The sequence below is a fragment of the Nicotiana tomentosiformis genome, chromosome 10 (genome assembly GCF_000390325.3).
Source record: "Nicotiana tomentosiformis chromosome 10, ASM39032v3, whole genome shotgun sequence".
NCBI classification, from domain to species: domain Eukaryota; kingdom Viridiplantae; phylum Streptophyta; class Magnoliopsida; order Solanales; family Solanaceae; genus Nicotiana; species Nicotiana tomentosiformis.
The window spans coordinates 51,056,500-51,083,617 of NC_090821.1; the positions used below are offsets into that span (position 1 = coordinate 51,056,500).

Genomic DNA, 27,118 nt, shown 5'->3' on the forward strand with positions numbered 1-27,118 from the left:
GAAAAATATTATTGTTGAATTATTTTGACATGAGCCGTGAACTCTTTATTGTGGAACAATATTATTGTTGAATTATTTTGACATGAGTCGTGAGCTCTTTATTGTGGAAAAATATTATTGTTGAATTTTTTTGACATGAGCCGTGAGCTCTTTATTGTGGAAAAATATTGTTGTTGAATTATTTTGGCAAGTTCAATTATTTGAGCACTTGAGGTGCAAATTGTGATATATTATGATATTGATACGCATGTGGTGGTAGAAGGTCTGGGTATTGAAATGCATGCGGTGAGATAAGGGTCGCTTGATACGCGTGGCTAGTAGGGGGAACTACTAGAAGTCATGCGGTATGATAAGGATGGCTAAAACGCGGGATGCTATTTCGGGAAAAATATTTTCTTTCAAATAAATTGTGAAGGCTCCCGCGGTGAGATAAGGAAATGAGATATTGTGAATTTATTTATGATTTGGAACTACGAGGCGGTACCTCGGGAGTGCCCGTGTTGATATTGATTTATGGTCGTAGTTGCCTTTGATTTTTGTTGTGATCTTTTATAAAGTTAAAAAATAATTATGTTTTGTTTCCACGAGGTATTTATTTGCCATTATTTGGTGTAATTAAATGTGACATACTACTTGATTCATTTCCATTGTCATTTTATCTTATTATATTATTTAAATATTTTTACCATATCATTATTTATTTTTCAGTAGGGCCTGACCTGACCTCGTCACTACTCTACCGAGGTCAGGCCTGTCACTTACTGGGTACTGCTGTGGTGTACTCATATTACGCTTTTACACATCTCTTTGTGCAGATCCAAGTACATCTTATCAGACCAGACATCAGTAAACTAGCTGTACGAGGAGACTTCGAGGTATATCTACCAGCGCCCGCAGACTCGAGAGTCCCCTTCTATTCTTGTTATGTTGCTTCCTTATTTTCTTTAGACTCTGTTATATTGAGACATTGAGGATAAATTCTTAGAAGCTTGTGACTTATTTCTATTGAGTTTTGGGAGTTAAAATTTTTTGAATTGTAGTTTATTTATTTAAGATATTTATTATTATTCCGCATTGATAGGCTTACCTAGTCTCAGATACTAGGTGCCATCACGACATCCTGCGGAGGGAATTAGGGGTCGTGACACAGCCCGAAAATAACTTTCACGTCCTCAAGCGTGATGGTAGCCTCGCCCATGGGTAGATGAAATGTGTGCATCTCTGGTCGCCACCGTTCTATCATAGTCGTGATCAACGCCCAATCGAACTACAACCGGTCGATCTCTATGATCCTGTAGAAACCCGTATCCTAAAGGCGTCTATCTATACGAGGATGGACTAGGTTGTCCCTAATGAACTCCCACATATCGTCTATACGTCTGGGGCGGAATGTCTGGGCCAGACACTGCCCATCCCAGATGTATGAAAACCTATGGTTGCCATGTAGAAATAACAGCTCTCGAGATGCAGGTCCGAGATGCATAAGGGGAACCTACATGACAATGTCTGTAAACTAAACAATATTAATTAGAGTATTTATCTTTTTAACTCCTTAACATATTTAAACATATTGCAATATCTTTTATATTAATATTTAATCGATATTTTTAATATATTATTACTTAGGTTGATACATTTTCTATATTATTATTTTATAAGTTAGTTTATTACATTATTTTATATGTTAGTTTATTATTTTATATGTTTGTTTCTTACTTAGTTATTTTTTGGGTATAATAGAATTAAATAATTAATTTTTATAACTATATATGTTATAATTAAGTATTCATATAAAATACTTAGTTTGACAAATATTGTTGTTTTTATGTTATTTTCTTACATTTGTTAACTAAATTTCGAGAGATTTTGTGTTTGAACTATCATTTATTTCGAGATATTTTTGGGGTTAAGAGATAATTAAATGATTAATTTTAATAATTTAGTAATTATTCATATAACATATACTTAGGTTGATAAATTTTCTATATTAATATTTCATATGTTAGTTTCCAACATTTTCCCACTAAAGTAACACTACTCAAAATAGTCATGAACAAAGTCAACTACCAATAGCTAAAATTTATTATCACTTTGATTACTCTAAAGGGCACTACATTATAATTACGGGTACTATATTATAATTACGGGCACAACATAACACAAAAGGGCACTAAACAACAATAAAGTGACATATTAATATGCGTACAACAACAAAATCCAAATAACATTAATTATTCAGAAAATAATAATTTATCTAAATTACTAATGTTTAAGCACATAAATAATTTAATCCGTATAAATAACAACAAATTAATTAAATCACAAAAAAATCACGAAAAAATATAGACCATAGTAAAAAATAACTAATAAATATTTTTTTATAACAACTAATAACATTAATTAATTTATCTATTTTTAGCACATAAATAAACTAATCTGGTTAAAAAATAACAAATTAATTAAATCACAAAACAATCATGGAAAAGCATAGACCACAGTAAAAAATGACTAATACGCATTTTTTATACATAAGTTTTACCAAAAAGTAAGGCAGAATACATCGATTTAAAAAATTTTGAAAGGTGAAAATTTGATGATTTGGGGGCAAAAACGAGCAATCCACTACGCGATAACCACTTAGATCCGATGTTAGCTTGCTACAATACGAAGAAGATATACTTTTTGTGGGACGAGTGAGCTCGCTTTTTTTTTATGTAGGTATAGCCCATATATAGGATGCGCTATACTATAGTGCGTCCTATATGTGCGCTATACCTCCCGGCCTTTTTGAGTTCAAATATAGCGCGATACCTTAACGATTAAACGTGCCGATAAGGTATAGCGCGGTGAATAACCGCGCTATATATAAAATGATACACAATATTTTTTAATACCCATTATTTATGTCTTTTGAGTATAAAAGAACCACAATTTCTTTCAGCAATCTTCATTTTCCCGCTGTCATGTCATGTCTGTAATAGTACATATGCGTACAAGTTTCAAGTGGGCCAAAACCAACTAATGGACTATGGCGGAAGAAGAAGAAGAGACGTGGTCCTTGACCTCAGGGCATAGGTTCAATTGGGACATATTCCTCAGCTTCAGAGGAGAAGACACACGCCACGGATTTACCAACAAACTCTACAATGAACTCGTACGGAATGGTGTACGGACATTCATCGACGACGAAGGCCTGGATCGCGGCGAAGAGATCGCTCCGAATCTCTCGGCCGCGATCGAAGATTCGGCAGCTTCGATCGCCGTGATTTCACAGAACTACGCCTCTTCGAAGTGGTGCCTCGAAGAACTGGTGAAGATCTCGGAATGCAAAAGGCTATTGCTGCCTGTTTTCTACGGAGTTGACCCGTCGGACGTGCGAAGACAGAAGGGTCCGTTTGAGGAGCACTTTAGGAAGCACGAAATTGTGGTGGAAGCGGAGAAGGTTTGTCGGTGGAGAGAAGCTATGAAAAAAGCTGGTAATATCTCCGGTTGGGATTCCATGATCTGGTATGTATATATATCCTTCATCCCTCTTTCTCTTCAACTGTTATCTACAAACAGCACAAAAAATAGTAAATGGAGCGGTACTGGTAAATAAAGTGGACGGACACTCATGAGGCATCATTTTCAAATTTTAGCCAAGTCAAACTAATCTGTGATTTTTTCACATATGCCTAAATTTTGATCGGTGACGAGTAACATATATGCATGTACTGTAAAGGTAATTGAGGTGCGTGCCTAAAAATAGATTAGAATTTGTTTTTGTTATGAATCGACTGAATTTGAATGTCTAACACTAAGTATGAGCTTAAAAATCAAGGACGATAGCAAAAAGCTAAACACTTCAAATTGCATTGTGTGTGAGATAGTAATATTTTACACTTTTTCGTATAAATCTTAAAGAGTTTAACTTGGGAGGCTTAAAAATGAATTACTTAACAGGTAAATATATATAAGAAAATGGGATTAATAAAATGAAGGAAAAAAAAATAAGGCAAGTTGCCAGCAAAGAAATAGGTTAATTTACATTGATACAATAGAAGTTTTTTACACTATTGGTGTTTATAAGTTAGATCTACGAAAGAATTCCCTGTTTAAAAAACTAAATTTCAGATTCTTCATTCATTTTTCTAACTTCCACTGGAAGTGATTTAGAAGTTATATCGGCCAATTATGAATTCCCTGTTTAAAAAGGTAGATTTCAGATTCTTCATTTTTTAACATCCACTGGAAGTGATTAACAACGATTTCCTACTTAACGGTGTGACTAACCCTATTGGTCGGAGGTGGAGGAACTTCACCATTTAAAAAACCGTTACTCCTTTCACATTCATCAAATTATTTTTTGTTTATTGGTGATGGTCACGCTTTTCCTATCATTTCATGGTAACCAAAAGGCACGTTTCGGAAAACGTGACAAGTAATTGACTTTCTCTAGTTGTTTTTTGAGATTGGAACGAGGGCCAATGGTTTGGTTTAGTGTTATTCTAAAACATTATATTATACCTACTTTTCGGTTAATTTATCGTGTGTAATCAATCATACCGTTCGATTTGATTTAATTAATTTTTAATATTTTATTTTCAAAAATTTAGTCTGGATACTAAAGTTATTAGGATTTTCATTTGTCATCTACAGCTAGCAAATTTCATTATACCAGAAAGTTTTTATAATTCTCATGTTAAGAAACAAATAGAAGAAATTATTGTAAATTCTGTAGGAGCATTATCCTTTACCATCAATCTAAGTTGCTCGGACACATTCTAAGATTCAGGAATACGGATCTTAGTGCAGATACGGGTGCGAGAATCCGGCTAAAAATAATTAAAAAATTAAAAATATAAAAATATATCTAAATTATGAGAAATTTTGTGAGAACTTACGTATAACTTATAAAGTGTGAATTTCTTTTTTATTCTCAAACTGTAAATTAATAAAGAATTGATCCTAGATAAAATATGTTATTTTTTTCAAATTTGCCCGTAGTTTTGGTTTTGATTTCGAGAATCAAATTATATTTTATCTCGAAATTTTCCATCCGTTATGGTCAAAGTACCCAAAATTATTTGACCAAATCCGATAGTATCGTGTCGATACGGGTGCGGTACTTAAACTGACATGTCGGGGCAACTTAGCCATCAATGCATATCAATGAAAGTTAACCTGAAGCTGATTGTGGTTTTTGATCTTGTTGCAAGAGAGATCAACAACCAGTTTCATCTTCTTATTGTAGAAGTTTAGACCACGACTAAAAATTTGGATTAGCATACACATACACTATGAGAGTGAATATTTCTTGATAATAATTTTTCATCCATTTACCAGCTGCATTGACCTGTGGTTGACTGGCGAGGAGCGTCAAAATTGATAGAATCATATTCAACTTCCGAAAATTGTTCCCACAGTGCAGCTTTGATGCAACTGTTAATCATTGCTCTACAATTCTGAAAATGTTCAAATCCATTGAACCCTTTCCAACTTTAATCATGTAACGTTCAAAGCTTCGATATTAAGAAAAGCTTTTGAATATACAGTGATAGTCATGTAAAGAATTTTCACTCTTATTTAATTACTTGAGAAACTAGTTATACATATATATTAACAATGGATAATAAGTACAGATATTTTTAGTGGGACCGAAAGTAATTTGAGAAAGAAATTATAATTATGTTATGTATTAGTTGAGCTATGTACATAGTGATTTTCACTATACATACTCCAATATATACAAGTTAAAGCATAAGAAATACCTGTAAAAAAACTGATTCATTTTATACTCTCATTTTACATTGAGGCTGAGGACTTGCCACAATTTATAATCAGCTGAGCCAAAGTTTTGCATTCATTATCCACTATCTTATGCATGAATAAGGTTTCTATAAGTTTAGTACACTACTTATACACTATAAGGGAAGTAAATAGACTAATAGAGTATCAACCAATTAAAAAGCTTTCACCAAAAATTGCATGTTGTACCCAGACTAGGTTCTTGATCTGGTTCTTCGTGACAAAATAAAAAAAAATGGAATTTTAGTTGGAAAATGTCACGATCCCAAAATCCCACCTTAGATAGTCGTGATAGCACCTAGTCTTTAATGCTAGGTAAGCCTAACACACATTGATGATTTAACAGAAATAATGACTAAAATATTAAATTAAACTGATAAATATCATAATAACACCAAAGGGAATAACAATCACAAAATTTTCAAAATCAGTGGAACTTAGTCATAAGCTCTACTGATATGTACTAGAATCTCTAATACAATATTGTTTTGAAATGAAAATAAATAGTAGAAAAGATAATAACAGAAGGTGACTCCAAGGCTTGCGAGTGTCAAGCAGGTATACCTTGAACTCTCCGAAATATCTAGATCAACTCACTAGCGTCCGACATGAGCAGAAGTACCTGAATCTGTACAAAAATGTGCAGAAACATAGCATGAGTACACCACAACAGTACCTAGTAAGTATCAAGCTTAACCTTGGTAGAGTAGTAACGAGGTCAGGTCAAAACACTTATTAGACATAGAAAACTAAGCAGAGTATTAATATAATCTAATAATAAAAAGTAAAGAATTAAATAACAACAAACAAAATATGATATAAGGCTAACAACGGAATTTAAGGCAATAAAGAACATCAAAGGGTAAACATATGATAAGAACAACAAGTAATCAAATACAATCAAAACTCAAGTAAAACGAATGAAGGAAAAACCACAACCGTTCAAATCAACTAGCCTTTTCAACATAGAGTGTATAACAAGACCCACATCCCACGTACCGCACCTCATATTCACATTTCACAAGTCGCAATCACAATCTTCCTTATATCGCCGCGTGAGCCTTACATTTATTTTTAAGAAAATATTTTTTTTCTGAAATAGCTACATACGCTTTAGCCCCCTTATCTGCGTGGCTTAAAGTAATTCCCCTACTAACAACACGCGTATAAATCCCACCTTATCTCGTCGCATGTGCATCAATACCCACCCTTATACCACCGCATGCGCATCAATATCACAACACAATAATTGACTCGCATCATATGTGCCCATATGCCACAACATTACCAAAATCAATAATACCAATATTTCCATAACACATAGCTCACAGCTCAACCATAATGTGTACATGAGTCTCAATAACAACAAAAGAACGAGAAATAACTCAACAACGAAAGATATTCCAATAACCAACAAATTCCAACCACAAACGTATTAATAGCTCTCAACAATTACAACTTCAATAACTCAACAATGAATGTATTTCCATAAAATAGCAATTTTAATTCTAATGCATAACATCAGATTAACAATAAAAGAGATAGTATGAGATAGCAACTACGACTATATGCATGAGAATAACTCAAAAATAAAAAGATTAGCAAGTAACAACAACTATTGATAAATACATATAAGAGTAACCTCGACAATGAAAACTAAAACATGTAATAACAACTTCAATTAGATGCTTATAAGTAGCCAAAGAGTCTAAACCAGTTAACTTTCACATATAAGCCTGTGCACATACTCGTCACCTCATGTACACGTCTTTCACATAATTTAAATAGTACAATCAATCCATACAAAGTTAGGCAAGATACTTACCCAATTAGGTCAAATCAATACTCAAAAGAAGAACTCGTTTCATTCTCAAAACTTTTTTTTCTTTTTCAAGTTCAAAAATGCAACATTAATTTAAGATTGTGGTATTCAAACTTAACTATTGAAAATTTATTGAATAATAGTTTAAAATCCCTCTGGCCATGTTTGTTGATTATTTTCTTCTGTTATGGCAAACGAGGACAATGTCCCGTCAGTCTTTTCATCTTCATCGTGATCATCATCATTTTCATCCTCATATGCAGCCAAGTGTGTTAGGATTTTAAACTTGTGTAGCTTAAAGAGCGTGAATGAGAAATGGAGGGAAAATGAAATATTTGAGTTTTTCTCCTTGGCAAAGGGACATATATAATTGGAGGAAGAAAAGGCTTTTGATGGGTATATATATAATTGCTCTTCTTCTAGCTCTTAAAGAGTTAAGAAGAAGGCAAGCCTCGCGCCGTCGTCATCGCTCGCTCGGCTTCGGATTTGGTCAAAGATTGATTGATTAATCTTTTTGGACAAAATTCCTTTCAATTATTTAATTAAGTAATTAAATAATTAACGAAAAATTCAATCCGGAATAACCCATGACCCGCTACCCGGTCCGATCAGGCCCGTTTTCTTTCCCGAATTATTTTAAATCTGTTTTCCCGCAATATTTCAAACAACCTGTTCCAACAACCATGGCTGTTTCTGAAAGGTTGCAAACCTTTTCAGAAACAATGCCAGCAACTCTATAAATATACTTTGAATCCCAGAATCTTTCCTTACGAAATGTTCTGATCTTCTTCTGCACAAAAATTCCAGTGTGTTTTACAGCCTTCGAGTGGCTCGTTGTTCACCGGCGTTTTTGGTACCAATATTCCGGTGAGTTAAATCGTTCTATCCTGGGAGGATATATTACAGCACCTTGGGTACTTGAGGGGAGTAATTTCTTGAAGGACATACTGTATATTCAGTGGGCTTGATTTATTCCTATACTATTTTTTCAGAATTTATTTCGTTAAACAAGTATTACTAACTTTCTGTTTTGTTTATATATTTCAGAAAGTTTAATGGTTTAATTGTTTATTACAGCAATACAAATTTATAACAATCTTAAGGAAATTATTTTATTATATTCTGTATTTTATTTGTGGAGATTAAAATCTGTGTGATTTTCTACTCCTTTTGAATTTTACTATTCTGATTTGAAGATATAAAAACATCATTAGAGTATTGAAATTCAGAAAACGATTTAAAAAACATAAAAACTTCATTGTTTTCTGTGAAACAATATATAAAAACTTCAATTTTATTTATTATACATACTGTTTGTTGTTAATAACAGTATTGTTTACTGTTCTGGTTTTGCCATTAATTGAACTCTTCTGTTGTTTACAGTGAGAAATGGCAATTGATAACGAAAATTCTTCTGCGACTATTGCGGCAACGACGATAGCCTCGTCAAGCCGGACTGTTGTTCCACCGGTAGAGAAATCGGGAAAATTTTCCGGAGCCAACTTCAAAGGATGACAACAAAGGTTGTTCTTCTGGCTTACCACACTTGGTATGCAGAAATTCACTAGTGAAGAACCTCCAGTGCCTGCTGCGGACATGCCGGACAACGAGAAATTCATGATTGTTGAGGCGTGAAAGCAAGCAGATTTTCTTTGCGCTTTAGAGGATGACTTGTACAATGTGTACAGTGCGATGAATACTTCGAAAGAATTATGGGACGCACTTGAGAAGAAGTACAAGACTGAAGATGCATGCTTGAAGAAGTTCGTGGTTACCAAGTTTCTAGATTATAAAATGATAGACAGCAAAACTGTTGGAACCTAAGTTCAGGAGCTTCAACTTATTTTTCATGACCTTATTGCTGAAGGTATGGTCGTGAATGAAGTATTTCAAGTGGCTGCAATGATTGAAAAATTATCTCATTCGTGGAGAGATTTCAAGAACTATCTTAAGCACAAGCGCAAAGAAATGAAGTTGGAAGATCTTGTGATTCGTCTCAAGATTAAGGAAGACAACAAAACAGCCGAGAAGAAGTCTCTTGGAAATTCAACGATCATAGGAGCAAATATCGTTGAGGAAACTGCTCCAAAAAGTAAGAAGAGAAAGAGGTCTTCTGGACAGACTAAGGAGCAGAACAAAAATAAATTCAAGGGTAGCTGCTACAATTGTAGAAAAACCGGTCATAAAGCCCTTGATTGTCGTCTCCCGAAAAAGGATAAGAAGAAGGGACATGCCAACATAGTGGAGAAGAATGATGACATTGATGATCTGTGTGCAATGCTTTCGGAATGCAACCTAGTTGGAAATCTGAAGGAGTGGTGGATTGACTCTGGAGCCACTCGACATGTTTGTGCTGTCAAGGAAGCATTTGCGACTTACTCTACTGCTGGTCCCGAATAAGTGCTTTTCATGGGAAATACTGCAACAGCCAAGATTGAAGGTCATGGGAAGATATTCCTGAAGATAACTTCCGGCAAGGTGTTAACGCTCAACAACGTTCTTCATGTTCCTACTATTAGGAAGAATTTAGTTTCTTCTTCTTTACTTGTTAAGAATGGATTCAAATGTGTATTTGTTTCTGATAAAGTTATTGTAAGCAAGAATAAAATGTATGTTGGAAAGGGCTACCTCACAGAGGGTCTCTTCAAACTAAATGTAATGGTTGTTGACAGTATGAATAAAATTTCAGCTTCTTCTTATTTATTGGAGTCAAATGATTTATGGCATATTCGTTTAGGACATGTCAATTATAAAACCTTGCGGAAGTTAATTAATTTAGAAGTATTGCCTAAATTCGAGTGTAATAAATCAAAATATCAAATATGTGTTGAGTCTAAGTTTATAAAACATCCTTATAAGTCTATTGAAAGGAATTCAAATCCTTTAGACTTAATTGATACTGACATTTGTGATATGAAATCGACACCATCTCGAGGTGGGAAAAAGTATTTTATTACTTTTATTGACGATTGCACTCGATATTGTTATATTTATTTACTTAATAGCAAGGATGAAGCAATTGAAACATTTAAGCAATACAAGAATGAAGCGGAGAATCAATTGAATAAAAAGATCAAAATGATTAGAAGTGATAGAGGTGGAGAATATGAATCTCCGTTTGCAGAAATATGTTCGAAATATGGAATTATCCATCAAACTACTGCACCTTACACACCTCAATCCAATGAAATTGCGGAAAGAAAAAATCGGACATTAAAGGAAATCGGACATTAAAGGAAATGATGAATTCTTTATTAATAAGTTTCGGATTACCGTAGAGTTTGTGGGGCGAAGCTATCCTTACAGCTAACCGAATACTCAACAGAGTACCCCACAGCAAAACGCAATTTATTTCATATGAAAAATGGAAAGGAAGAAACCCAACTTGAAATATTTCAAAGTGTGGGGGTGTCTAGCAAAGGTACAAGTTCCTTTACCTAAACGGGTTAAAATCGGACCAAAAACTTTTGATTGCGTTTTCATTGGATATGCTACAAACAGTAAAGCATGTCGGTTTTTGGTTCATAAATTCGATAATCCCGAAATTCATGTTAATACGGTAATGGAATCAGATAATGTTGAATTCTTTGAAAGCATTTATCCGTATAAAACTGAATGTGAGTCGTTAAGTGAAAGACCTAAACGACCTCGGGAAGAACCAAAGAAAAATACTCCAAGTATAGAAGATCCAAGGCGTAGCAAACGTCAAAGAACATCTACTTCCTTTAAACCAGATTTTGTGACATTCTTGCTTGAAAATGAGTCTCAAACTTTTAAAGCAGCTATGTCATCTTCTCATTCAGCGTTTTGAAAAGAGGCAGTCAATAGTGAGATTCAATCAATTTTGGATAACCATACATGTGAATTGGTAGATCTTCCTCCAGGAAATAAGCCTTTAGGTTCGAAATGGATCTTTAAACGGAAAGTGAAAGCTGATGGCACTATTGACAAATATAAGGTAAGACTTATTGTCAAAGGTTATAAACAAAAGAAAGGTCTTGATTACTTTGACACTTACTCACCAGTAACGAGGATAATATCTATTAGGGTGTTAGTGGCACTAGCGGCCGTGTATGATCTTGAAATCCATCAAATGAATGTTAAAACAGCTTTATTAAATGGAGAATTAGAGGAAGAGATTTACATAGAACAACCTGAAGGTTTTGTGGTTCCTAGTAAAGAAAAGAAAATGTGCAAACTTGTTAAGTCGCTTTATGGACTTAAACAAGCACCCAAACAATGGCATGCCAAATTTGACCAAACAATGTTGGCAAGTGGGTTTAAAATCAACGAGTGCGATAAATGTGTTTACATTAAAAACACTCCAGGTTATGAAGTCATTGTTTGTTTATATGTTGATGACATATTGATAATGAGCAAAAACATGGCAGATATAAATGCTACTAAGCGCATGCTGGCTAGCAAATTCGGTATGAAAGACTTAGGAGTTGCTGATGTGATCTTAGGAATCAGAATTTACAAGACTCCACAAAGTCTAACATTATCACAGTCTCACTACATTGAAAAGGTACTTGACAAGTTCAAGTATTTGGATTTCAAAATTGCCAAGACTCCAATTGAGGTGAGTTATGCACTTCAAAAGAATGAAGGTGAATGACTCACAACTGGACTATGCAAGAGTATTGGGAAGTTTGATGTATATCATGAATTGTACGCGACCAGATATAGCATGTGCTATTAGTAAACTGAGTCGGTTTACAAGTAATCCCAATCACATACATTGGATGGCAATGAAATGAGTTTTGGGGTATCTCAAACATACCCAAAATTACGCTTTGCATTATAACAAATATCCCTCCGTGATCGAGGGATATAGTGATGCAAATTGGATCACTGGATCATCTGAAGTTAAATCCACGAGTGGATATGTTTTCACAATTTGGGGTAGAGCAGTGTCTTGGAAATCATCCAAACAAACATGCATCGCCCGTTCTACAATGGAATTTGAATTCATAGCTTTAGATAAGGCCGGTGAAGAAGCTGAATGGCTCCGGAATTTCTTGGAAGATATTCCATTTTGGCCCAAATCTTTGGCACCTATTTGTATATATTATGATAGTCAAGCGGCAATAGGCAGGGCAAGGAGCGTTATGTATAACGAAAAATCTCGTCATATATGACGGAGACACAATACCGTTAGACAACTACTCTCTAGTGGTGTTATCACAATTGACTACATAAAGTCAAGAGATAACGTGTCGGATTCACTTACAAAATGCCTATCTAGAGAGGCAGTTGAAAGATCATCAAAGGGAATGGGATTAAGGTTTAGGACAAGTCATCATGGCGGTAACTCTACCTAGCAGACTGGAGGTTCAAAGATATCAAACAAAGGTATGAATGACGGTTCAACATTATCAAATAACTCAACTCATTCTTGTGATGAAGACAATGTTCAGAAATCGAGGTAAAACATTAAGGCTTTTGAATGAGTCAACAAAGCTTAAAGGTTTTTTAATGATTTGCTAAGTCTGGCAGGATATGACCAGATAGTGTGTCTATAGGATTACTCGTTTAGAAATCACCTATGTGAGTGTGAAGTGTAAGCCGCTTCAAGGGGAATGAAAGTAAAAGCCTATTCTCTAAGCACTCATGAAACCAGGCGGTGTTCATGGCTGAAACGAACACAACCGTGAGAACCATAGATGGTTAAGGATTAATTGTGTGACTTATGTTGTCTGGGTATACAACAAAGTTTGACGGTTCAAAGATATCAAATCTACCGATTGACCGAGTATATCCGATATAAGTTTACTACGGAAAGTTCAAAGGGAAACCTACTTATCCAGATGCAATTAATTCTTGCATATAAAACACACACGCGTCCGTGCATTCCTTTATTTTATAGTCATTCCCCATTCATGTGGGGGATTGTTGGGATTTTAAACTTGTGTAGCTTAAAGAGGGTGAATGAGAAATGGAGAAAAAATAAAATATTTGAGTTTCCCTCCTTGGCAAAGGGACATTGTTCCATATTGGAGGAAGAAAATGCTTTTGATGGGTATATATATAATTATTTTTCTTCTAGCTCTTAAAGAGTTAAGAAGAAGGCAAGCCTCGCGCCGCCGCCGTCGTCGCTCGCTCGACTTGGCCTCGGCTTCGGCTTCGGCTTTGGTCAAAGATAAATTGATTGATTAATTTTTTTGGACAAAATTTCTTTCAATTATTTAATTAATTAATTAATTAATTAACGAAAAATTCTATCCGGAATAACCCATGACCCGCGACCCGGTCCGGTCAGGCCCGTTTTCTTTCCCGGATTATTTTAAAACCGTTTTCCCGCAATATACCGGCGTTTTTGGTACCAATACTCCGGTGAGTTAAATCGTTCTATCTTGGAAAGATATATTCCAGCACCTCGGGTACTTGAGGGGAATAATTTACTTAAGGACACACTGTGTATTCAGTGGGCTCGATTTATTCCTATACTATTTTTTCAGAATTTATTTCGTTAAACAAGTATTACTAACTTTCTGTTTTGTTTATATATTTCAGAAAGTTAACGGTTTAATTGTTTATTACAGCAATACAAATTTATAACAAATAGTGCTTGCTTCATGGCCTCTTGTGCAGCCTTCATTTTATCTACCTGAGCTTTATTGTATCCAGAACCAGACCTTGGTCCTTCTTTAGGACCTTCTTTTGTTTCTTGACATGCTCTTTTTTCTACTCAATTTTCCATTGTGGATAATCTTTGACTATGTGATCAAACTTTCCACATTTATAGCAGTTGTTTGAAGTTAGTCCTTTCCGGAGCCTTTAGTTTGTTAGGAGCTTCACCTTTTCTAGTTCCTTTTACAATTTTCATAAACCATTTGAATTGTCTAGCAGTAGACCTATATCAACTTCTTCTTCTCCATCAGAACCAACTTCTTCTGAAGCCTTAAGTACCAGCCTTTTGTCACTCTTGGGGTCATCTTTCTTTAACTACAGAGTCCTCAATTTGTGTGTCGTCAAGTTTCCAACAAGTTCATCTAGGATGATTTTACTCCACTCCTTTGCTTCCTCAAATGCGGTGACTTGTTTTGCATAAGATGCTGGAAGTATCCTGAGAACTTTCCCGACCAACTCTTCAGATGTAAAAGTCTTCTCAAGAGATTTTAACTCATTTGTGATGACTGTGAACCAAGTAATCATATCTTGGATAGATTCAAAATCCTCCATGGTAAATAATTCAGTCCTTCAAGAGCATCTCAATTCTAAACTGCTTTACTTGAGTGGTTTCTTCGTGTGCCATTTGCAATGTGTCCCAAATTTCCTTTGTATTAGTGCATGTAGAAATTCGGTTGTATTCATCGGGACCCAGGCCGTAAATTAGCATTTTTTTTTTATCCTTAGCATTTTTCTCCATGGTTTTGTGATTAATATTGTTGAATTCACTTTTTCCCTTGGAGACTTCTTTTTCCTCGGTATCAAGTTTGATAGGAACATTTAGTCTGTCTAGAACAATGTTTCACGACTCGTAATATTCAGAAGTTAGGAAGTCCTTTATCCTCGCTTTTCACCAGCTATGGTACTAGTCGTTGAACAAGGGTAGACATATGGTAGACTGTTCCTTATTCATCCCAGGGCCAGGTGGTGCATACATCTTGTAAATCTCTCTAAGGTGTTAGCTTAGTAATTCAGAGCCTACTCCGATACCAATTGTTAATATGGTACACCATTACTAGAGAGGGGGAGGGGTGAATAGTATATCAACCAATTAAAATTTTCTACCAGAAATTTCACGTTGTACCCAGGACCAAGTTCTTGAACTGGTTCTTTCAACTTCTGTAAGTAATGAATGCAAAAATAAAGAAGACATGAATTTTAAGTGAAAAAACTCCTTGATCAAAAGTTTTCTGTGTTTGTTCTCTCAAAGTGAAAATTCTCTCTTGCAATTTTCTGTACCTACCGTCAGTGGTGGACCCATGATTTTGTGCAAGCGGGTTCAATTTTAGAAATACATAACTTTAGTCGTAAAATAGTAGTTGTCAAGTAAGTTCAAATAAAATATTTATACAAAATTTATACAACTTTAATCCTAATTTATACATATACACAGTATTATTTAACTGAACCCGCTTGACACGCGTGCGTCCACCACTGCCTGCAGTAAGTCAAATGCTACACATGTATAACGTACAGTTAGCAGTAGGTTTAATTAAGAGATAATCTCAGAAAATTTTCTAACCGAAATAAAATCTTCTTTATATTATATTTCCCATAAGAACTATACTTCCTTATAAATTTGACCTTTGATTGAGTATTCAAGTTCTGTCAAGATTCTCCAAGTATATACACGGCTGCCATATCATTATAATTAAAAGTCTATCGCAACTTGCGCGAAAATGAATCCGATCATCACTATGATTTCATACTAGATGCAGTACAAGAACCAACAAGTAGAACCAAGGGTCTCAGACTCACTCGACCTAGTCAACCAATTTCTTCAGTTTGTTAATTATCAAAAATAAATTCCAACAGTATCATTGTGAATTCTTCTAAAGTTTTGTATCTTTGATTTTTCCCTTTTAGCCTTTATCCAAATCCACAAAAGTATGTCCACCCCTGATTTTTTATATCATGAATTATTCATATAAACGTGACTGAAGTAGTAAAATCCGCATCTAAATTTATAAATTTGGTCCAAAATTAGGAAGTCCCAACATATAATTGAAGTGCACCGCACCAATATTTTCATGCACATCACATGCACGCATCTTAAGTGCATGAAAAACTTGGTCGCACATCTATCATGTGCGTTTTAAGTACAGTCATTTTTGCACTTAAGACGTATGCGTATAAAGTGCAGCCAATTTTTTGCACTTAACATAAGTTTCAAATATTATAAAGAACAAACTTCAATCATCAATTTGTTAAAGTAATAACTTGAAGTTTGAAACTTGTGCAAGTGATAATGTAGTATAGTGGAGTTTAAAAAGTCTGGTTCGACTCGAACTTCTGTCATGTCAAGCTTCCTGACCTGCTTTGTACCAGCCGGTATTTTGTGTACTTCGGGGCGCTGACTAGCTGAAACTTATACAAATCTACTCCAAGGTCGTTTGAAAGTTGCACAAGTGATACTCCGAAATAGTGTCCTTCAGATTCAATACTTATGCAAGTGAAACTTTTTGAAAAGTAGTTTGAACTTCGTAAATTTTCTTGAAGTTTTGAGCTGCCCATTTTCAGAGCCTTTTTTGCTTGTCCTGAATAATCCATTCCAATTCCCAGTGAACGTGCTTATCCCATTTCTTTTGTTGATCTTCTGAGTTTTCACGAGCAAATTTATAGAACAACAACAACAACAACAAACTCAGTGTAATCACACAAGTAATTTATAGAGTTTCAATATTTGTATGAATCACTAGGGTTTGTGGATTCTTAGTAATGCAAAGAGAAGTAAGTGAGGTTCTTGAAGGAGCTAGAAGGAGGAGACTATGCTTATTCTTATTTCATGGGCAAAAGCGCAACAGAAGAAGAAGCGGGTGTATGTTGCTTCATTAAGTTGTGACTATTTTCTTAATTACTTTACAAACACTGGTTATATTACAATTAGCAGCCCTAAAAGTGGTTGTGAAAATCATCCAGAACATGTTTGTTACAATACTGTGGTTTCAAGATAATTTAGCCTTTGTGACATGGTTTGACAAAATTCATTTAATATGATTGATGTCATAACTTGCTTTTACACATCACTTGCTTATTCTAGGGACAAAAACTTTCTCACCTGACTTGATTGTTGTCGTATTTGTGCCAGGGAAGAATCAGAGTTAATCCAGTCTCTAGTCAAGAAAGTTCTGGAAAAACTCGATAATACACCGTTAGGGGTGGCAAAATATCCAGTAGGACTTCATTCTCGTCTTAATGAGTTACGCAGGAAATTGGACGTGAAAGGAAATGGTGTGAAAGTATTAGGACTATATGGAATGGGGGGAGTTGGCAAGACCACTCTTGCCAAGGCTTTGTACAATCAGTTTGTTGTTTATTTCAAGAAACGTAGCTTTATTTCAGATGTTAAAGAAATTGCAAGGCGCCAAAATGGTATGGCCACTCTTCAAAGCAAACTCATTGGTGATCTTAAGTCAGGTGCTTCGCCAATCATAGACGATACTGCTAAAGGTATCCGATCAATCAAGGAGTCTATGAATAATGAGCCAGTTGCTATTTTCCTAGATGATGTGGATAACGCAGACCAACTCCGTGTGTTGGTTGGCAGGAGAGACTGGTTTTGCCAAGGAAGCAGAGTCGTTGTCACCACTAGAGATCAAAATGTTTTACTCCCAAGTGTTGTAAACGAAACTTTTGAGGTAAAGGAGCTTTCTTTGTCGGAGTCACTTACGCTATTTAGTTATCATGCATTCGGAAGAGAGCATCCTCCTAAGAACTTTTCGGTTCTTGCTGAAGAAGTTGTAAAACTCGGTGGGGGATTACCTCTGGCTCTGGAAGTCTTCGGATCTTTGTTGTTCTACAAGAAAAGATTGAAGGAGTGGGAAGATCTCGTGCAAAAGCTGAGACAGATTCGCCCGGGTGATCTTCAACATGTCTTGGAAATAAGTTTTGGAGCTCTAGATGAACAAGAAAAGATCATCTTTCTTGATTTAGCATGTCTTCTTCTTAATACAAGGCTTGACAGGGAAGATGCAATTGCGATATTTGAAGGTTGTGGCTTTGGCGCTGAAAGTGCAATCACAGAGCTCACAGCAAAATCGCTTCTCAAAATCGTTGATGGGAATATTTTATGGATGCATGATCAGCTCAAAGACATGGGAAGGCAAATCGTACTACGTGAGAATTTTGGAGATGCTGGTAAACGCAGTAGACTGTGGAATCATGGCGATATTTTGACTGTCCTTAAGAACCACATGGTATGGTCTTATGATCTAATTAACACCTTTTGTATTTGCAGTATTGCTTCACTTGAAGTTAGTACCCCTACTTGTACATTGAGATGAAATTTCTTGTTTTCTACATGGTGGTTAAACGGCTAATCAACAAGTGTTCTAGTGTTCTACTTGCTCGTGTTGCTTGCTCGAACACATGTTTCAAATATCTTTTTATATTTAGTTTTGGACTAAGTTATACATTGATAGTGTAGAAAACATTTACATTTTCAGTTGATGAGAGATATGCACAAGAAGCTTCAAGATAACTAGTGTTTTCTGAAGCCAGTAAGCAAAGTGATCCATGAGTTATTTAGTTGATTGTAGCAGGTAATACACCCGCCTTTTCTATTTAAATGATCTATTTGTATAAAAACTTTTTACACCATTAATACATAAAAAATTCCTTAATTTAGTACAAAAGTAAGAAAATGCAGTCAAAAGATACCTTTATGGAACCGAGAAGCATTTTACTTGGCTTATCATTATTTAATTGAGCATTTAACTTTTTGTTATTTGTCTTCTAGCTTCCCCTCTTGATCTTTTGATCTAATCTGAACAAATTCTAGGGGACAAGAACAATTGAGGGCATTGTGCTCGACTCTGAGAAGAAGAATGATCTAAAACCTAAGGAAGTAAAGTGGATCTATTTGAAGAAAGTATTTAGAAAATATATTGGTCAAGGTATAAAGGAAAATGGTGTAACATTTTACACTAGAGCTTTTCAGCGCATGGTCAATCTGAGACTTCTTCAAATCAATCATGTCAAATTGGTCGGAAATTTCAAGCTATTACCTGCTGAACTGAGGTGGCTGCAGTGGAAAGGTTGCCCTCTGGAAGTTATTCCTCCAGAATTACTGTCCCGAAAGATTGCGGTTCTTGATTTGTCGGAGAGCAAGATTACACAGCTCTGGAATAAGAAAAAGTGGAATTGCTACCAGAACAAGGTAAATGAATTACTTCAACCAATCTCCTTTTTTACTAGCTTTGTTTGTTGGTATAAGTAGAAGAACTACATGTCTCCTTTTTGACAACTTTGTTTGTTGGTCTCATGTACTACAAGCTTTGTCAGGTAAGTGGCTAATTGTTTTTATGTCTCTATGAAGCCGAAGCACACAAGGAAAAGGTGCAATTTTTATATCTTTTTAATGGAAATGTTTGTTGGTTTGTCCTCCCTTATCATCCCCCTGGCTCATTTTCCTTAATGTTTATTTTCTTGGCTTTCATGTCTATTGATCTCAAAGTGTTATTCTGCAAGTCGTTTCCTTTTGCAATGACTGAGCAAATCTTCATCTGATAGATGGCAAAGCAGCTGAAAGTCATGAATCTACATAGTTGTCGCCAACTTAAGGAAATCCCTGATTTATCTGGAATTCAATTGGAGAGGCTGATTCTTGAACAATGCAATGAACTAGTTATGATCCATCCGTCAATTGGAGACTTGACTAAGTTGAACTATTTGAACATGAAGGACTGTAAGAGCATTTTGGCATTTCCAAATGACGTGTCTGGATTGAAACATCTACAAATACTTATCCTATCTGGTTGCTCAAGTCTAAGTGAATTACCAGAGGACTTGAGTGGCTGGAAATCTTTGCAAGAGCTTCTTCTAGATGGCACGGCAATAAGAAAGCTACCTAACTCTATCTTTCACCTGAAGAATCTTCAAATCTTGAACTTAAATGATTGCCGATCTTTGGAGTTGCTTCCTAGAGCCATTGGGAATCTAAGTTCGCTGAGAGAGCTTTCTTTTAACGGATCCGCTTTAAAGGAAATGCCTGATTCCATTGGAAATTTGAAAAATCTTGAGGAATTAGGCTTGAGAATGTGCAGGGGACTCATCTCACTTCCTGATTCCCTTGGCGATCTTAAATCTTTAGTAGGACTTTATCTTGATCACAGCTCCATAAAAGAATTGCCATCTTCTGTTGGTTTATTATCTCATTTGAAGTTCTTTACGGCCAGCAATTGCAAGTCCTTGAGTGAATTGCCCAATTCCATGAGTAACTTATCGTCATTGGTTTGGCTTTGTCTACAAGGGACCTCAGTTAGTGAACTAAATTTCCATTTAGGAAATTTCAAGTCCCTTGAGAAGCTTGAGATGAGGAACTGCATTTCAATCAGTTGTTTACCTGACTCAATTGGAAATATGTTATGTTTAACTACTTTGGCCCTATGCAATACATCGATTACTGAGTTACCAGAATCTATAGGCTTATTGGAACGACTTTGGATGTTGGAGCTGAATAACTGTTTGAATCTCCAACGTCTTCCGGCTTCAATTGTAAGCCTTAAGAGTTTGTGTTACCTATATATGGATGAAACTGCTGTCTCCGAATTACCCGATGAAATTGGAAAGCTTTCAAGCTTAAAACTACTGAAGATGAGAAAGAAACCACAGCCTAGAGTGGACGAAAATGAGGATGGTTTACATGTAGGAGAAAGCTCTAAGCGCGTTACTCTTCCAGAATCATTTTCAAATCTATCATCCTTGGAATTCCTAGATGCTCATGCATGGAAAATATCTGGAAAGATTTCTGACGATTTTCAGAAGTTGTCTGCTTTGGAAAAGCTCGACCTTGGACACAATGATTTTTGCAGTCTCCCTTGTAGCATGAAAGGACTTTGTGTTCTCAAGCGTTTGCTTCTCCCAAACTGCAGAAAGCTCAAGTTTCTCCCTCAACTTCCCTCAAGTTTGGAATGGTTAAATGCTGCAAACTGCTCCGCGTTGGAACATATCGCTAGCATATCAAGTTTGGAATATTTGGAAGAACTCAACTTCAGTAATTGCAAGAGGATAATGGATATTCCTGGCCTTGAAAGCTTGAAATCTTTGAAGAGGTTGTATACTCTCGGTTGCAACGCGTGCTTTTCTTCTATAAAAAGGAGGATTTCCAAGGTTCTTTCTCCTCCTCTCCTCCCCCCCCCCCCCCCCCCCCCCCTTAGACAGCAGCATTATATATACATTGTTTTATATGAAGTCGACTAAGATTCTGAATGCAGGATTGTCTAAGGCATATGAAGTATCTCTGTGTTCCAGGGGATGAACTTCCAGATTGGTTTATTGAGGATGTACCTATTAGCTTCTCAACTCGCAAGAACCGCGATATCAAGGGGGTGATCATCGGTATAGTTGTGTCTCTGAACCAACAAGTAGAGGATAATTTCAGATACGAAGTCCCAGCGATCGTGGATATACAGGCAACGATTACCAGACAAGGTGATGTTGAACCTAAACTTAAGAAAACTTTGTACTTGTTGGGAGTTCCTGATACAGACGAAGATCAGCTCTATTTATGTCGATTTCAAGAATACAGTGATTTTACCCTTATGTTGGAAGACGGAGACACAGTGCAGGTTGGAATTAAAGAGCGTCCACGTTTTAATGGCCTCGAACTGAAGAAACATGGGATGTACTTAGTTTTCGAAAATGAGGATGATTTTGATGATAATGATGAGGATTTGTTTGATGAATCTCAGCAGTCTGTGTCAAAGAAACTTGCTAACTTCTTTCATTCATTATGAAACAGCTCATAGCCAGAAGTGAATCCAGCATATTATAGAGTGGACTCCCAGAATCGGACAATATATATGATTTGTACAGAAAATTCAAAGAAGAATTTATAGAAATGTGTATAATGCTTACTAGCTACTGGCAATTATTTTCATAATCGAACTTAGAAACTTGAATATATTTGATTTTTGATGTGTAAGCGCAGTATGCCAGAAGTGCACATATTGATCTAAAAATTCCACAAGACCTCTTGGTTATACTCATTTTCGAGGCAAATTTAAGTTGCCAGTGCTTAAGTGATTCATTAAATATGCACCTCTTCTTTTTAAACCGTTTTGACATTTTCACTAATTTGTGGGCACCAATAAGCACTATATAAACATATGATATTTTCATTATTTGTTAAGTTCTTTCTCGTTTTCATGCTTATTGCAGTCAAAGGGAATATTCAGAAATAGACAAATTCTTTCTAGTGTTATGAGCTTTTCTCACTGATTTCCTGCATCCCAAACACGTTGCCTTTGCTGGGATGAAAAACTTCTAATTAACTTCTGCACTTTTGCAGACACAATGTTGAAGATTGGTATCTAGTGGTTCTACATTTATCTGAAGGGAATCAGCTTAAGAGAAGCATGCATAATAAAAATCCAGCTTTTAACATATACCTAATATGATTCCTATTTGAGAATTCAATTAATTTTCTTTGGTTACAGTATATATAACTCCACTATGTGAGCAACCAAAGTCCCCCGGTAAAAGAAAAAGATTGTAGTAGGCCGGCACCAAGCGTAAAACTTGTCAATTCATGATGAGTCCCGGTAATTACTAAAATAGTTGCAACTTCCCAAATGGCAAGGGTGATATAAAGTGGAAAGAGTCTTATAGTCTCTCATTTGTTTCGGGAACTTGTCTAATTTAGAGTCTAGATTAATTTGATCTCTTTGTATCTTTCTCATTTTATTTCGATTGTGCCCATAACTCTCTTACTTCTTTTTTATAATGATATTTTTATATTATACAATAGTCATAAATGACATCACAAGAAGTACAATATATCTTCTTTGAAAGAAATATCAAGCTGAATAAAATATTGAAGGTATTTGGGTAAGCTTATAAACACTTTTTAGCTTGTTTACATATTTGGTAAATATTAAAAATACTGACAAGTCAAAATAAATCATAAGTTATAAGCGGGTCACCCCAACTTATGATTTTTTTAGCTTATAAGAAACTTTTTATTTGACCAATCATCCCAGCTGTTGCCAATTCATCCTCCAACTTAACTTCAGTGGCTGCTAAGTTGTGGGTTTTATAAAGCATGAATCTCTTGATCAACCTTTTTATGCGGTGTAAATATGGTAGGATCTTGGTGTTCTTAGTAGCCCATTCTCTAAGTACCTGATGTACTAGCAAGTCTGAATCTCCAATCACCAGTAGTTCCTGGATGTTTATGTCAATGGCTAACTTGAGTCCCAGAATACAATCTTCATACTTTGCCATATTGTTGGTACACGAGAACTTGAGTTTAGTGGATACCGAATAGTGTTGACCAGTTTCTGATACCCAGACTGCTGCGATGCCTACTCCCTTGAAATTCGTTGCTCCGTCGAAGAATAGTCTCCAACCATCATAAGCTTCTGCAATATCTTCCCCTATGAACAATACCTTTTCATTGGGAAAGTACGTCTTCAACGGTTCGTACTCTCCATCCATGGGATTCTCTGACAGATGATCGGCCAGTGCTTGCTCCTTGACGCCTTTTGAGTTACATAGACGATGTCGAACTCACTTAGAAATATCTGCCACTTTGCTAGCTTGGCTGTGGGCATAGGCTTCTGAAAAATATACTTCAAAGGGTCCATCCTTAATATTAGGTAAGTGGTGTAGGCACAGAAGTAATGCTTAAGCTTTTGTGCTACCCATGTCAAGGCACAACATGTACACTCCAACAAAGAGTATCGAGTTTCGTAAGGCGTGAACTTCTACTCAGGTAGTATATGGCTTTCTCTTTCCCGCCTGTTTCATCGTGTTATCCCAAGATGCATCTGAATGCTATGTCCAACACAGATAATTACAACAGTGTCTCCCAGGCTCTGGAGGGACAACACAAGAGGCTTGGATAAATATTCCTTGATTTTGTAGAAAGCCTTTTTCAGTCCAGCTCGTTTCAGCATCCTTTCTTAACATCCTGAAGGTTGGTTCATAGTTTATAGTTGATTGTGCTACGGAGCGACTGATGCAGTTAAGACGGGCCAAGAAAATTATCACATCTTTCTTGTTCTTAGGCGGTAGAAAATCCTGAATGTCTTTGATCTTTGATGGATCTTGTTTGATTCCTCATGATTGACGGTGAAACCTAATAACTTTCTGGCGGGGACCTTGAAGGCACGCTTTGCGGGGTGCAACTTCAAGTTGTACTTTCATAGATGGTCAAAGAACTTCCTCATGTATTCTAGGTGATCTGAATTATTTTTGGACTTGATGATGACATCGTCCACATAGATCTCGTTTCCTTGTAGATCATGTCATAAAAGAGTATAGTCATGGCCCTCATATAAGTACTCCTGTCACGACCCAAAACCAACCTGTCGTGATGGTGCCTATCATGATACTAGGCAATCCGACTACGCAAACATTTCCAATACTCTAAAGCTTTGAAAGCAGTTAAAATTTAGAAAAACCTTTTTTTAAAAACAAAACAGAGTAAGAAATCATAATTCAATACAAAATCTCTCCCAAAATCGGGGTTTCACCGAGTACATGAGCATCTACATAAAGATACAGTGTGGTACACTGTCTAGAAACAAAAACAAAAACATAAAAGGAAATATAAGGGAGAAGAGTCAAGGTCTGCGAACGCCAAGCAACTACCTCGATGATCTCCGAAGGTCCGGATTCCTCAACTCAGCAGCCGCCGTGACCGGAAGCACCTGGATCTGCACACGAGGTGTAGAGTGTAGCGTGAGTACGACCAACTCAATAAGTAACAAATTTAACCTTTGGACTGAAAGTTAGTGATGAACTCAGCAGGTACAATTCAACATAGATATAACAGTACAGAAATGTAGGCATGCTTTCAAGTTAAACAATTAAACTCAATTCAATTAAAATAGATCAATTCTGAATGATTTGAGGAGTATTACCTCTCTACATCTACATGCCAATGCATATGCTATATATGATGCACCACGCTGAAAGCCTCGTGTACTCACTCTCAGAATACTCAATCTCTTAGTACTGTACATGGCCAATCTAGCCCAGGGAAGATCCATTCCATATATATATACATCAACTGACAGTCAGTCACTCAGTACTGTATACGTCCAATCTAGCCCAGGGGAAGATCCATCCCCAAATATAAATTATTCGGACAAGATCCATGTCCAGGGAAGATCCATCTCTCAGTATAATCAACTGCTCTCACTGGGGGTGTGTATAGACTCCGGAGGGGCTCCTTTAACCCAAGCGCTATAATAAGCCAGGTCTAGGCATAAATCAATAAATATGTTGTGGCGTGCAACCCGATCCCATAACTGTCACTCTCAATCAGGCCATCTGCCTCACTCAGTCATCAATCACTCTCTCTCGGACTCACAATGTCGTGAAACTAGCCCAAATATTATAATATGATATAAGAATAAATAGCAACGGAGACTGAGATATGATATACAATGAATAAATATGACTGAGTACGAAATTTCAATGTAATCAATAAGTCAACAACAAGGAAATGACCACTATGGGTCCCAACAGTACCAACAATAGCCTAAGCATGATCTCGAGCATGATTGGCAGCTCAATTACTTTATCACATGATGAAAATGCAGATATCAACAAGATAAATCCACTATACAGTTCTATAGAATCGACCAGGTCATAGTTCTTATGGTGCACGCCCACACACCCATCACTTGGCATGTGCAGCACCTCAACACCAATCATATAACACATAATTTGGGGTTTCAAACCCTCAGGGCCAAGTTTAGAAGTATTACTTACCTCAATCTGGGCAAACCTCTACTCCAACACACCTTTGCCTCACGAAACGGTCTATGAATGCCTCAAAGGTAATCAATTCCATAAGGGCATACTAAGTTATTAATCAAAAGTCAAAAGTCGACTCAAAAGCCGCCCCCGAGCCCACGTCTTGAAATCCGATAAAAGACACAAAATCTGAAAGCATATTTAATCACGAGGAGAGGGAGAAGCAAACGCACAAGGAGTTCATTATTCAATCCTCACTCATTACCCGAGTTTGGATCATTTTATATTTTCCTTTACTTTAAAAATATTTGTGATGAGTTGCTCTATATCTATGGAGTAATTCCCTTCAGAGTTTGATGGATTTGGTGTATTGATATTTGTTTGTAGATTATAACTCTAGTTTTATGTATTGAAGCATTTTGGATTATTTAATTGTTGCCTCTATATTCACTTGTTCATGTAATCGAGAGAGGCATAACTTGTGATATCCTTGCATTATATTGTTGGTTGAGTTCATTAATTCTTCTTCATAATAGAAAAGGCTAGTTGATTTATTGATTAAACCTAGTTAGGAGAAAAAATGAGAGAGGTTATCCTAAAGACCAATTCACTACACATTCTTGCATATCTTTACGTGCTTAAATTGGTTCATCTTGTGAGGTTGAGACTTAATCGAGAGAGGAGTTTCTATTAAACGTCTGAACTGATAGTTGAGTGAATTCGAGAGACACACTTAAATATTAGAAGTGAATTATCTAGAGTTAGATCCCAAACAATTATCTTTCACATATTTATCAACCCCTATTTTTTCCATTGATAACTTCCTTGCTTACTTTTGTTTCGATTGTCATTAGTAAATAACTTTAGATTCTTAGTTAATTTTAATTATTCATCATAAATCGTCGATTGTTGATTCTCCTGGATAACAATCAACCTAGAAACTATGAAAATACTGTTTAACTCCAATCCCTATGGATACGATATTATAAAAACTTAATTCCTGAATTAGCACCAAAAATTATTTTAAACACTATTGATTTCCAATCCCCGGTAACGACGCTAAAATTTGACGAGCGCAAAACACTACTTTAATTATGCTCGCTAGTCTTTTGAGAAGTCTCACTCTGT

General features: G+C 35.9%; 1 protein-coding gene across 2 annotated transcripts; it reads left to right on the plus strand.

Annotated features, from left to right (window-relative positions):
- The first annotated feature begins 2,943 nt into the window (after positions 1-2,943).
- Positions 2,944-22,203, plus strand: LOC104101458 (disease resistance protein RPV1-like). Of its 2 annotated transcripts, none has more exons than XM_070186283.1 (5): positions 2,944-3,507; positions 17,370-18,477; positions 19,062-19,439; positions 19,793-21,391; positions 21,533-21,757. In XM_070186283.1, the coding sequence occupies exons 1-5, from the start codon at positions 3,029-3,031 to the stop codon at positions 21,611-21,613; spliced, it is 3,645 nt and encodes a 1,214-aa protein (XP_070042384.1). In that variant the 5' UTR covers positions 2,944-3,028; the 3' UTR covers positions 21,614-21,757. The 2 variants fall into 2 exon arrangements, with proteins under 2 accessions (XP_070042384.1, XP_070042383.1); XM_070186282.1 differs by having other exon boundaries at positions 2,947-3,507; positions 21,496-22,203.
- Positions 22,204-27,118: the final 4,915 nt, after the last annotated feature.

Coding starts and splice junctions, on each gene's coding strand:
- LOC104101458 (XM_070186282.1), top strand. CDS start 3,029: ATGGCGGAAGAAGAAGAAGAGACGTGGTCCTTGACCTCAGGGCATAGG. Junction 3,508..17,369: donor GGTTGGGATTCCATGATCTG/GTATGTATATAT, acceptor TATTTGTGCCAG/GGAAGAATCAGAGTTAATCC. Junction 19,440..19,792: donor GGAATTGCTACCAGAACAAG/GTAAATGAATTA, acceptor TTCATCTGATAG/ATGGCAAAGCAGCTGAAAGT.